The sequence below is a fragment of the Pavona decussata genome, unplaced genomic scaffold (genome assembly GCF_977016875.1).
Source record: "Pavona decussata unplaced genomic scaffold, jaPavDecu1.1 SCAFFOLD_285, whole genome shotgun sequence".
NCBI classification, from domain to species: Eukaryota; Metazoa; Cnidaria; class Anthozoa; order Scleractinia; family Agariciidae; genus Pavona; species Pavona decussata.
The window spans coordinates 638,885-652,500 of record NW_028145686.1 but is presented as its reverse complement, the minus strand read 5'-3'; the positions used below and the strand labels follow the sequence as shown (position 1 = coordinate 652,500).

The 13,616-nt window shown below is 38.8% G+C and overlaps 2 protein-coding genes and 1 pseudogene across 13 annotated transcripts in view; all 3 read right to left on the bottom strand.

Annotated features, from left to right (window-relative positions):
• The window catches only part of LOC146455152 (BTB and MATH domain-containing protein 36-like), a 129,240-nt gene that overhangs the window by 36,337 nt on the left and 79,287 nt on the right, over nt 1-13,616 (bottom strand). Inside the window, exons 1-3 of one of the 11 annotated variants that reach the window (XM_085094600.1) lie at nt 10,590-10,791; nt 6,254-6,520; nt 3,907-5,681 (exon numbers count right to left, since the gene is read on the bottom strand). The exons of 2 other annotated variants lie outside the window; for them this stretch is intronic. In XM_085094600.1, coding sequence (XP_084950726.1) covers nt 5,074-5,681; nt 6,254-6,520; nt 10,590-10,656 — 942 coding nt within the window. In that variant the 5' untranslated portion in view covers nt 10,657-10,791 and the 3' untranslated portion in view covers nt 3,907-5,073. Of the gene's footprint in view, nt 1-3,906; nt 5,682-6,253; nt 6,521-10,589; nt 10,801-13,616 lie in introns of those variants that run through there. 8 more of the 11 variants (XM_085094611.1, XM_085094601.1, XM_085094604.1 and 5 more) reach the window with 8 other exon arrangements.
• Nucleotides 642-1,247, bottom strand: LOC146455155 (uncharacterized; annotated as a pseudogene).
• The window catches only part of LOC146455150 (BTB and MATH domain-containing protein 36-like), a 102,183-nt gene continuing 102,015 nt past the window's right edge, over nt 13,449-13,616 (bottom strand). The window contains exon 4 of one of the 2 annotated variants that reach the window (XR_014859074.1): nt 13,449-13,515. The gene's annotated coding sequence lies outside the window, so the exon portion shown is untranslated. Of the gene's footprint in view, nt 13,585-13,616 lie in introns of both variants that reach the window. The other variant, XR_014859073.1, reaches the window with a different exon arrangement.

The following is a 13,616-nucleotide window of genomic DNA, read 5'->3' as shown; positions in this document are numbered from 1 at the left end:
ACATAGCTATTTTAAACTTGCTGTTTATAAACAATTATGCAAATGGTTATAAATAGCAATGTGCGGAGGTAAACACCGGTTCTTGGTTTGGAGTGGTTTGCTCGATTCCAGAAACTGTATTTCTTCTTCCGCGATGTGATATTTTGCAGTGTCTATATATTTTCGGCTGCATTTATGGCTCCATGCTCATTTTTGTCCTTGATAGACGACGAGTCCAGTTGCGGTCAGAGTTCTTACCTACAGTAACCTGCGTTTAATTCTTTGGGTTAATGCTAAAAAGACATCTCCAGTCATCCCGGTCCCAACGCCAGGAAGGTGTTTGCTGACCACAAAACTGACAGTGAAATGTAATTAATCCTTGCGCGCGCATGTTAGTAAAGTTATCGATTATCTGATGTTTACTGAACTAATATTGATGGAATACGAACAGCGGTGATATTTCTGATCAAGCTACGATGGCCCAAGAACAATAGTCTTTACATTGATGGAATTTATTCTGTGAGGATGAGTCAAATAATAATCTGACCATCTGTTCGCGCCATCGTGATGTCTACGGTCTTCGCTGGCGGTGCAACAAAATGAAACTGCGTTGTTACGCAAGAAATAGCCGTCCGCAAAAGACGACCGGGGAATCGGGGAAGTTAATCAGTCAATGATATTTCAAAGCTCTGGCGTCGTAGTCCCCCCCATCGGCTCTTTTTAGGCTGGATGGACGAGGAAACTAAATCCTGAATCATCTTGAGTTCCTACAAACGGAACAACTTTTGATCCGCTAAGGGAGTCCGGTAGTCCATTTACTACTTCTTTTCATATGAGACCGAGATTTCTTTGGGAAATGCTTAGGGCAGGTTAAGTGATCGGAAAGCGATGATGATTGTAGACCCAAATAAATACAATACTCCACCAACCCAATAAGCTGAGGATAAGCCTGCTCGACAAGTGTTTCTAATCGTTCAGTTCTTTTTACAAGAACACTTTCCACGGTGCCTTGGTCCAAATTCTTGAAATCACTCTCTCCCCGGATATCAGCCAGGCCCATGTCCTCAATCAAGTCGTAGCATTCTTCCCGTACATCATGGCTAGCCTCGGCTATCGTTTCTTGCCATGGTGGTGGTGTGAGTTGCCAAAAGGAGAATCGTCACCGCGTTGTTTTCAGATTTTGGTTAATCTTCGAGGCTTTTCACGCAAAGCCGATCAAGGACACCTTGCGCTTGGTATTCGTCGGCTTACTTTAAGAGATGGCTCATTTCTTGTTCACTGAACAAAAAATAAACGACATGCTTCAGATCGAAATAAATACAGATTAGAACTGGAAAAAGCTGCACTGCGTAGCCCCCCCCCCACAATTGGACCACAATTGAAACACTAAATTGCTTTCAGCTTTTTTCATCGAGTAAGCTTTCTAGTAATTAACTTTAGGAATTAATTTAACGAGTGAACGAGAGCTGTCAACATCATACTGTTTTGTCAACTGTTATGCTTGAAATTATAACATGCAAACCGGCTACTAACAAAAATCACAACAATTAAAGATCGTTCTCTTGATTGCTATCAACATAGGCCAAGCCGTGATGAAATGGTTACGGAATCACGTGAATTTGGAGGAATCGGCGATGGATATTCCTTGCATGATTTGGAACTAGTCAACAAATAAAATTTAGTTAGTACAAATTCCTGTGTCGGCGATATTTTTCCTTGTTTGGTAGAATAACACGTCCACTTTAAAATGTCTTGGTGTACTCATTTCACGAAATTTTCACTTGTGATCACTGAAACATTAAAACACCTTAAAATCCCGAAGGTGCTAAAGTCCTTCATTGCCTTAACCTAGTTGCCAGGGTTTTTTCGGAAAAAGCCCTGGGAACGAGCTTGTCATTCCCCCTTCAGCAGAATGAAACCGCTGCCTCTCTAAAGTGTCCCAATATCAATCAATAAGTCTCTTTCCTTACCGCAATTAGATTATGTCGATTATTGTACTGAGCAATCTCAGGAGGAAGAATTGATGAAGGTCTTAGTTGTTAAAGTTGCTAAATATAACGCTGTAAGAACTGCTTGCAGTATAGCCGGCTTCGATTGATGTGTTAGTTTTTTCCAAATTTTTCGTGGTCACAAATGTTCGAGTTTAGGTGGCCAACGAGATGAACAATTTCAAGCCTTCATATACAAAGCTAGAAATAACGATTGCCTCTCTTCAACAGACCTTTTTTGACAAATGTGACACTCAATCGAAAACCGCTTTATTACGGCATTATTCAGCCTCACTTACAAGTAATCCCTTTGGTTTCTTTCAAGTAAAGTAGCTTGACGAATTCCAAAACCTGATTAGCTTTCTTTCCTGACAGTGGGATTTCTGTAGCAGTTCCTTCTTTAAACTGAGAATTTAGCATACCGGGGATACTCAAAATCTGACGACGGGCCGGGCATGAAACTTCTCATCCTCCACCAACAGAATCACTTGCAAGTCGCTATCTTCTCACGGTTCAGAGAAAAGATGTTTCTCAGTTGTTTCATGCACTGTGGTTCGTCTTCAACACCCGGTGAAAACCCAAAACCCTTTCAGTTACTAACTCGCTCAACTGGTTTTATGCCGAATAAAACGAAAACAAAAACCAATCCGGCATTGAGTGATTGCACGCACTCTAGAATTGTGATCCGTCATTTTGGTCTCTCTCAAGCAGATACCGGCGAACATTTTCACTGAAATATAACTTAATATTCTTTCCATGCAAGGGCTTTTTAACCTTTCTAAAACCTCAGTATCAAAATGCGTATTCTCCTTATTCTCAACATACTCTTCTCATGGAGAATTTGTCAGAATATCAACGTTTCATGTTTTGATCATTCCCTTGTTTTCATAGTCACGATTCTGTAATGAGAAATTAGATCGCAGCCACTATTGGGGCTTATTGGAGTGGATGTCTGTAAATATCAACCAGAGGTGTGCAATGCGGGCGAAAAACTCAAAATTCTCAAAACAAAAATTCACAACATAGCCCACGGTAAACTATTGCGAGGAATACATCTTTTGCTTCGATCCGATAATTATTTTAGATGCGCGGCGATGATATTAACTTCACAGCTCCTGAACCGGGTTTTCGGTGTCTGACACCACACGTTGCGAAGACCTTGTTTTAAAAATCAAACCAGTTTTGTTCCAAACGAAAAACATCCAGTCTGATAAAGTACATGATTATAGACATCATGAATGGTATGTTTCTCATCTGAAGTGAAAATTAATTATTTAGAAGATTTTTCAGTATTTACAATTTTTTAAGCGATTTCTCGTGATGCCGAATTGACAAATTTTATAGGCTAACTGAGATCATCAACTGGTTACATGGCGTTGAGGATAGAGATTTATACCACGTGAAAGAGCATCATTTCTTCTTATAAAATCCTCTTTCAAAACTTTGGGCAACACAGAAGGAAATTTTTTAGGCCGCGAATTACAAGCTAGTAAACACTAGGAGGCCAAAGTAGGGATTACGGGATCCCGTATTAAAACCAAGGTAGTCGCTTTCGACTGTATTGTCGATCGATTCATTAATTCGGTCCCTGGCTTCTTGACCACTGCGGACTCTGCTCGCAAGAGAACATACTCCAGGGCTCGCAAGGAGCATATTAAACGTCAATCATGTAATCATCAATGGAATGTCTTTCTGTTGAATCTACCTTCAATGCGCATCTCTAGCTCTCGATCTCGCAGACGCTCGTACCGTTTGCATGGCTCGTTACGCGATCTTTCCTAGCCAACGTCAACGAGACCGCTATTAAGGAACGATTGCTTGACGAGCCCAAAGAGCGTCTGCGGGAGAGGCCAACCCTTAATCAGTTTCACCCTACAAATAGCAACGTGCAAGACGGAAAGTAAAGAGCTGTGCTTCATTGCCGTCAACTGTCGTGTAGCAAAACTTTAATTCAACTCCAAACTTGTTTACTTAACAGTTAACTAATGGATGAATCTAACTTCTTTACAAATCATGAAACTGTATAACTTAGAAATTTGAAACACATCGATAACTATAGCTACAGAGAATTACAAACTGGTATACTGAAGCTTGGATATGTACATAACAAAGCTAAATTATGGCAATTTTCTTCAACCTGTTTCACAGTAATGAATCAGCGAGCCAAGCAATTTGTCTTCATTCCTTTGAAGAATTATATTTAAATCATAGATGAATAAGCTACGACTAATCGCATAATTCTACCGACAGAACAGTTCTTTAACAGTTCCTGACTGGATTTAGAACATCCATTTCCTATTCCAAATATACTTAAAACTCTTCTTTTTATGACAACGTCTAAATTTGGGGATGAGGCTGAACGTTCTTATTTTTTGCGCACTTTGAGCCTGAAAACGACAGTGCCTGCCTTTGCTACTGCGCATACGTTCTGCGCATCTCGAGATGGTCTGAGAAAGTCGGGTTTCTTGGCGGCGGTGCCTGTTGAAACAGAGAGATTTTTGCGCGGTTTACAATTACTTGGGAAAAGCAGATCTTGGCAAAGAGAGATAATTAAGCATCAATTTGGAAAAAAACTGTCATACATTGTTTTGTATATTAGCGCTTTTTAGAATTATTGTTGCTTAATTATTAAAAAATGTGTGGTTACTCTCAATTTTCTTTTTGGATTTCAAAAATCCAAAAAAAGAAAATGCTAAAGGAAACGCAACAAAACAACGCACTTTCATAGGCTCCTAACGCCCAGTATTTCAAAGCACGATTAAGTTAACCCTGGATAAGCGTGAACTTTGATTTAAGTTCTAAAAAGTTTGGTTAATCTCAGCCTCAACTTCTCATAAGAAAGGTTTTTATTAAAAAGAGTGTATTCATTATTTCTTTTGAATCTTTAATATTTCATATGATTCCTATGAGCCTCATTTCTTAGTTAATATAAAGCCAAGACTCGGTCGGCACCCCTTGGAATAGATCTGCATATCAGAAAGAATAATAGTAAGTAAGGCAAAACATATATCTGCAAGGTTCGCCTTTTAACTTCTGTGTCGCCTTTGAGCGGCAGAGCTTAATTACCCTGTTCCTAGGGGTTTCCTTGCTACGTTTTCGGTAGTGCTTAATCAGCAACATACAACGTATAAAATTCTCCTATAATTGAATGTAAGCTTTCATCAAAGTGATAATAACCTCCATAGCAGTAATTTCGGGTTGATTCACCAGTTGACAAAGAATATGCGACTGAACTGATACTTTTAACAACCGAGCGAAGCATTTCATCACAGCGCTTACAAAAACGTAACTCCTCTTCATCACAGAAAACGTCACATTTACCACCTTTAAAATGATCTGTACACCACTTCACGTTTTTCTTTCCCTCATGCATCAGCCACAGCGTACACAACACTAGCCCCATAAACTGTGGATAAAGCGCATCAAGAAACGCTTCCAAGCGCTCAATTCTTTGCTCCAGGAAATGTCGCGTCTTTGGGAGATCAAGATCCTCCAGATGCACAGTTTCCGACAGCGTCTTCAGCCCCATATTCTTGAGGAGGTTGTTGCATCCTTGACGAACATCATCTAAACCGTACAATTCTGCAATCGCCAATAACTTCATCACATTTTCCTTCGTTATGGATTGATCCCTGACAAACTTGGTGCATGGCTCGAAGATAAGTTTTACCTCATACTCGTCGCTTAACTTGAGGAGATGCTTCACATTTTCCACTGCAATCAAACAGAATATAAATTAATAACTAATATCCGCACTGTAGCTTTTAGAAGTCTCGTATTACCGCCCTCCTCAATATGACTCCCAAGAAAAACGACTGCGTAGTCCTGAGGCGAGGAGTTGGCCGGTTAAAACTTATTAATGAAGAAGCAGCTTTAAGCAATTATTAAAAACAAAAGAGAGATCCGTTTCCTGTGATCACTGATTTCAACACACTTAAGGCTTTCTTTGACGAAAAAGTGTTAGCCTCCCTTAACCCTGCTATATGAACTGTGGAGAGTTGGGGGTGGGGGGCGGAAGGACTGATTCTGTCCACGCTGACTTTGAACCATTGTTGAGACTTTTAAATATATGCCGTGATGAGTTGCTGCAATATTTATGACCGAACTCATTTAATAATTCATAAAGTGAACAGCCAATATATGACATCCATTTGGGCCAGGTTGAGAGACTGTAACATATTTTTAATTTTCATCAATAAATAAAACATATTCATTTGATAAATAATATCCAAATCCGAAAAGTCGTTAAGCCAACCACACCTGCATATACTGATTTTCAAACTTACTAGTTATTTCTACTCGTTCCTTAATATATGGAAAGTAAATCTGCTTCAGAAAGTCCAGCACTTCATCTGCCTTCTTTTCTGGTAATGGAATCTCACTGGAAGTGGCCTCTTTGAATTCTGAATGGAGCATGACTTTGAACACTGGTGAGTTCATACTCAGGAAAGAACGATGAACATGAAACTTCTCATTTTCCACTGCAAGGATCAAGTCACTGAAATCCCACGGCTCAGAAAACTGATGTTTTACTTTCCCTTCTTGGATGTCTCCTAGTAAATATATAAAAGACATCATCACTATCACCTTTCATTCATTACTAATTAATTACCACTGGACATATACATCATCATCATCATCATCATCATCATCATCATATTATTATTATTATTATTATTATTATTATTATTATTATAAATTATTTTTTCACCACACCATTATTAGTCATCATCATTACCATTATTATTATTATTATTATTATTATTATTACTATTATTATTATTATTACTATTATTTTTATTATTATTATTATTATTATTATTATTATTATTAAATAGATAATAATTATTATTAATAAAAATTATGATTTAAAGAAGTGATTTAGAAAAGCATTTAACTATAAAAAATTCCAATAAAAAATATATTTCTTTAAATCATTTAAAGATTAAAAAAAATCGCTAAAAAACGACGACATTTCGACTTTAATAGCTAATTGCATTATCAAGGCAAAATATGAAAATATGGATAATTTTGTAGCTTGGGAAAACAAACTGCATAAATTAATCTGCATCGAGAACCTTTTACACAAGAGTATGAGGAAATTTCAAAAATAGGATGAAGTAAACTCCAAGCAAGTTAATGTGGAACGTCAGGCCATGCATTTTAAATGCCTTTGTTGTCCTAAACTGTTTCGCTGGCAAATGCATTCTCTCGAGAAATTAGAGCATTTTTCATTTGACTGTTGTAAAACCAATTAACCCAAAGTAATTAATATATGTTCTCTGGCCAGAATCATAAGAAATGTAAACAGTGCAAATGAAACAAATTATCAGAACTCGAACCAAATACAAGTAACAAACCAAGCTGCGGGAAAACGCTTGTGCGCGAGGCACGATTGGTTTTGGTTTTGCTTCTTAATTTGGTTGAAAAAGGTGGCACGAGTTTTAATAACCAATCACAGAGCGATGTGAAGTAAAACAAAACCAAAGCAATTGCCAAATTACTTTGGACACTCAATTGAAAATGTTTGTGCTCTGAACCAGTTACATAATTGGTTTTGTTGACAAACGTCAATGTTCCTTTCACTTCCAGGGCCACAGCAGGGGGAGGGGCAGGCCCCCCTCCCCCCCCCCCCCCCCCGTCCCCAGAATTTTAAGTTCAAGTAAAAAACAATGTGCCAAAAATCATACAATCAAACAAATTAATGTGGGTTAATCAGTCTTGAATTCTGATGCTGCAAGTGTATTTTCACAACCTTTAATAATCTGTTTACTACCTGTCAGTTTCCTTTGCTAACACTTTGTTTTTATATACATGCAACAGCAACAGAGGCACTCCTACCTTGTGAATTAGAAATAAAAACCAAAATGGGTTGAAATCAGTAACCAATCGTAAGCCATATATATAATTAAGCTGTTGAAATTAAAACTAGTTCTTTTCTAAGATGTTCACTCATTGATAGCAATATAAATGTCTTTAGTTTATAACAATTAAGTGTTTGCACATTTTCAAAAACCACGCAAATATATCCTTTCAAGAGCGACAGAAAATAAAGATTCTCCTACAGTCGAATTCTTTGACTGCCTGATTCAAAAATATTTAAATTTTAGAAAGAACAATTTTTCATCCTTTGTTTTCATTCTCCTTCAAACGTGAAATCAGGAAATTTCATGTGGTAGCCCATAGAAGAAACAGCAAAGAACGTATCAAAAGCCTTGTCTCATACCCAGATCTCCCACGGTCACATTTCCAAAACTGCAGTGAGATCTGGATAGGAGATTACTAAAAAGTGTGATGCAGGTGCAAAGTTATTGTTTTGTTTAATACTAAATCTACTGCTTTTTTGTTGTTCTCAGTGCATCTTAAACTCCCTAATCGCTCTGTTTTTTGAGTGACAGGTATGTGTGTGTGTGTGTGTGTGTGGGGGGGGGGGGGGGGGGGGGGAGGTAGTTTTGTTTAACAAATTCGCTAGGCCCCCCAGTTGTTTTAGCCTTGCTACGGGCATGACTTCACATCAGACAACTTGAGAAAATAAACTATCCCCCAAGTAACCAGTCATTAAGTGGATATTAGTAATTATGAAAAATTATATCAGGCGAGCACACTGTCGTCAAACTTCAAACATTCATCATCATTTCTGTGAGAGGCATTATAACCTGAGCTGACTATAGGGTAACATGCAGTATAACGTTGCTGCTCATGATCAGCTCTTTCAACAATCATGAGAGCCTTAATTGTTAGAATTCTAGCTGCTTTTAGAGGGGTTGTTTTATTATTATCAGGTATATTATTATAATATTCAATTGTCAATTGTTCATGTCAAAAATAAATTATAAATAATTATAAAAAAGGCTACTGTGCAACTTTGTACATGTTGAGAGTGACAAGCTTACATCTATCAATAATTTCTACCTAATTATGGGGTGGGGGGTGGGTGACTTTCACCTGATTCCCATTTCAAGATGGCATCTAATGAAAAACCCCGGGGAAATCTAGTATAGAAATTACTCTGGGTGTATGTGGGTTCCTGGTTTGTACGAATCAACTCTTTAATGTTTTATTGGCCCAAAACATTTAATTTTCCACACACTTATTAAAAGACGTTGAAATAAAGCCCACCATATATGCATGATATATATTAAAGAAATAAAAAACGCGCCGAGTGCATTGTTGAGTTATATAAGCACGCGGGAATTTTTAAGAACACGAGAGAAGTGCAGGGAGGCACGAGCCGTAGGCGAGTGCCTCTCTGCACTTCTCGAGTGTTCTTAAAAATTCCCAAGTGCTTATATAACTCAACAATGCACGAGGAACAAGTTTTTTTTATTTCTTTTATAAAATATAAACAATCGCAACTCGTCAGACAAGTACAAGTGCGAATTTTAATGAATCAACATCAACTTTCTCCTTACACGTCAGACGCAATGTCATTGGTTCAAAATTTGACAGAAAACCAATGAAAAACGTTTGTATCGTTCACGACGAGAATCATTTGAAGCGAAAAATTCTCGAAAAAGCTAAACAACAAGCTAAGGATTCTCTTCAAAAGTTCGAATACTGCACTTATCTGTGGATTAAGGAAGATTCAAGTTCATTTGAACCGAATTTATAGTGCACGAAGTAAACCTGCCATGAGAATCACCGCGGTGTTGGAAGATGTTGATCGGTGTGATTCTACGACTGCGGATGACATTTCTCTTGGTTGTCGAGAAGAAACGGACTGGAATTGTTTGGAAGACATTTGCTTCATCTGTGTTGTCTGAATGGATCCTGTTAGAGCAGACGACAGAACATCACTGCACTTTCTGAGCTGAGTTGACGATGGCCGGGAATTGTAATGTTGGAGACTGTTCGGGTTTCTGTGGCCCGAAATGTGGCAAATGTGCCAATCTGCCAAGCTCGCTTCTGACCACAAGGTTATCGCTGTTGCTTGATGATTTGTGTAGACGGTGGACAGCACTGCCTTTTCGCTGATCTCTTTCATCATAGTGCCCAGAGTGTTAACACCGAGCGGGCGATTTTTGTACCAGACGGTTTGCACGGCGCCGTTTGCTTCGGTCCAGTCGCGTCGAGGGAGCTGAAAGAGAGCTTCGCACTTTGGATTCAACTTGGACAGATATAACCTCAGAGCTCGATAACTATCGGTTAGTGTTTACAATATCATTGAGAAACTCGAAACCGCAGTCAAACGAGGGAAATTGTTCGGCCATAATGGCGGTCTGTCGCTGAATTTCTCAGATTTTCACAGGCAAAAAATCTGACGTGTGCTCCGTGCATATGTACAATTATAATGCACGCACCATACGTATGCTTCGTGCATTGTGGAGTTATAAAGAACTCAGTTTGACCAATCACAGTGCTTGCTTAACCCTGGCTATTTTATAAAACGCTATATAGCATCTTAATTGGCATGTGATTTTACTGCTCCTGACTAGTTATTATAATTGTAACTCAAACCTCTCTAACTGTGACTTGTAAGCTGAGAGCCAGTCCCTCAACTCTCCGACAGATAAGGATAAGCGGTTAGAAGGTTCGATTCCCAACCTGACACTTATTTAATTAATAATTAACGGGCTTCATTTTATTTATTTAAATTAATATTAAAATTAACAAAAAACTTACCAGTCTGTTTATCGTTTTCGCTTTTTGTAGCGGTTGTTTCATGATCACTTGGAACGTTAGAAGCCATTGCAAGTCTCCGATCTTTAGGGAACAATAAAGAAATGGATAGCCAGAGCTTAAGAGCTAGCGAGAGTACTTAATCGCTGATACCCGGAAATGTAGCTATTGACAAATTCCGAGAAATGACCGTGACGCTTCTCTCCCCAGTTTCCCTCTTCATTTCCTGTCTTTGTAATTGTTTTTGGGATGTCACGCAACGCTCCCCATGATTTCAATTTCAATTTCAATTTATTGCTTCATTTATTTATGACATTCCAAAAACGACTGCGAAGGAGACTACCAGGGCGTGGGGTTGTACAAAACTCTATCCAGCGAATAAAATGTACTCCAGGTAATGAATGCACTACATATGCAGTAGTCATTTATCCACTGGCAACCAGGGCTTTCTGTCAAAGACTGCAAGTGCGCGTTTGTTTGTGGTGTCCAAAAAGCCGGACTGTATTGAATTCTAGGGGTTGTCTGCATTTGCAAGCTAACAATTTGACTTGAAATGCGGATATAAAATTGATCATACAGATAGCTCTATGCATTAACTTGAATTAACACTAAGGCGGTGACTGAATACACAGATAATGTGGTGACTGAATCAGTTTATTTAGTTGGGGCTGGCGTCCCACGTACAGTGAGAGTAGACTGCAAGCAGTCCCTTTCTGGTTAGTCGAGATGGTGTGCTCATAACGCAGCGAGACTGGAACGAGGAGAAATAAACGAGAAGAGACTTTTTTCCGCCTCTCCCCAAGCCCCCTTCTCGGGGGCTCGTTCGCTCTAGTTTTTTTTTCGCGCTCGGCTATTTCGCGCGACCTCTCGACTATCCAGAAAGGGACTGCAGTGCTTGCAGTCTAAGTGAGAGAGTTAATAAGGTTAAATGAGGGTCCATCCGGACTTTTGAAAACGGGCCCGCTAAAGTCATGCTTTTTGTGAAAGTTCTTCCACAGTTGCCAAACGTTGCGTAGTCGTTTTCCCCTCTCCTCCCCCTTCTTTTTATCTCGTTTCGCTCTCTATTATACCGTAAAATTCCGAAAATAAGCCCCTCCGTGTATAAACTCCTCCGTATAGAAGCCCCCCTGGATCTGAAACGTAAAAATACCTCCTATAATAGGCCCCTCAGAAAATAAGCCCCTGGGGGCTTGTATTTGGAATTTATCCCCGGATCATTTAAAATTCTGACAATTTGACTCAGACGAGGGAGATCATGAAGCCACTGACACAGAGCAAACTGATGAAGAACGATATGAGCTTTCATAGTTATCATGAACTTTGAGCCTAAACTACGATACCGTTTTTACTGTATTTCCGTTCTAAAAACTTTATTGTCATTGTGTTTGAACTTAGCATCTTCGGTGCGATTAATTTATTACGAATTTCTAGCCAGTTGCACGTTCAAAAATTTTGACACAATTATAAGCCTAGCCAATTTTGAAACTCAAATTTCCCTCCTATGATAAGACCCTCCGAATATAAGCCCCTCAAAAAGGAAGCCCCGGGGCTTATTTTCGGAATTTCACGGTATTATATCATTCTGTACCTGTCCTTACCGGGAGACTCGGCATCCTTCAGACGAGACCAGCTCAAGTTTTCATCGACCTGACCTTTTTAAAACTTCGGCTCGAGGGGGTATTTCAAAACTGAAAGGCCTTCTCAGTGATGTCAGCAAACGAAAGCCGGTTGCAAAGTTCTTTGTTACATCTGCATTGCAGAGCTCATGCGGTTTTTTGATCATTTTGTTCAAGCCTGAATTTTGCAATAGTGTACCAAACCTGCTCACATCATTGCGAAGTTCTTTCAATTAAAAAAAAAAGACTTCGATTACTTGTCGATTAACTGTCGCTTGAATTAAATAAGAAGTGAAAACAAAGGAAAAGCCGACATTTGCGTCAGATTTTAATTCCAGATTATTCGACTTTCTAACAATAAGCCTTCCTCTTATGGATCATGACGAGCCAAAACAGCGTCTAACTAAGACTTCGATTATTTTCAAAGTGTCGTTTAAATTAAAGTAAAAACATGAGAAAAGTAGAAATTTGTGTCAAATGTTAATTCCAGATTACTCGACTTTCCAAAAACTAGCCTCCCTCGCAGACGCTGTTTTGTTTCACGAGCCAAAACAGCATGCTTATAATATAGCCGTTAGGTGTTAACATTGTATTTCCCAACGTTTAGTTTCATAAAGGTGTCTATAAAATGCTCATACCAATGCAGTTCTTCGAGTTACAAGAAAAAAACATTCTGAGATTCCTCCAGGTTATAATTCAAATCCCATCCTTTCAGTAATTTTTTTTTATTGTTTTCCTTTACTTGAAAATTTATGATTTGTTCGTTCATGTTAACAATGTATACAGCTTTCAAAAACGAAAGAATACTTTTATCTTCTCTTCCAGGACAAAAAGTGACTTGGAAAAGCTGTCGGAGTTTGGCCAGTAAACTGGCCTGGCTGAATACAAACATGACAAAGAAGTAACCATAACACATGGTTCTTATCACGATGCTCGATAAATTTACAACTAAGCCTTTCCTTGATAGTAGACAACTTTGTGGTCGCCTCCGCTGCGTGCAGCTTTCAGAGAGACGCATAAAAAACTGGCCTCAATTTGTTTTTTACAGCAGCAGAAAGAGGTAAACACCGTGTCACGTCACACAATCTTTTCTACCCAGCGAGAGTCGTTGAGGAGGCCAAAGATTGCGTGACAAGCCAAAACAACGTTCGCGAAGGAGGCCAACTCTCAATCAGCTTCACGCTACAAATAGCAACGTGCAAGATGGGAATTGAAGTAAAAAACTGTACTTCATCGCCGTCAACTGTCCGTGTAGCAAAACTTTATTCAGCCGAACTTGGCTTACACAACAACTGACTAATGGAAAAATCTTACTTTGCAAATCATGACGCGCTATATCTACTATATAACTTAAAGATTTTAAACATACCAAGATTAACAAACTATCCAGAGGTTACTAACTGGTATAAACTTG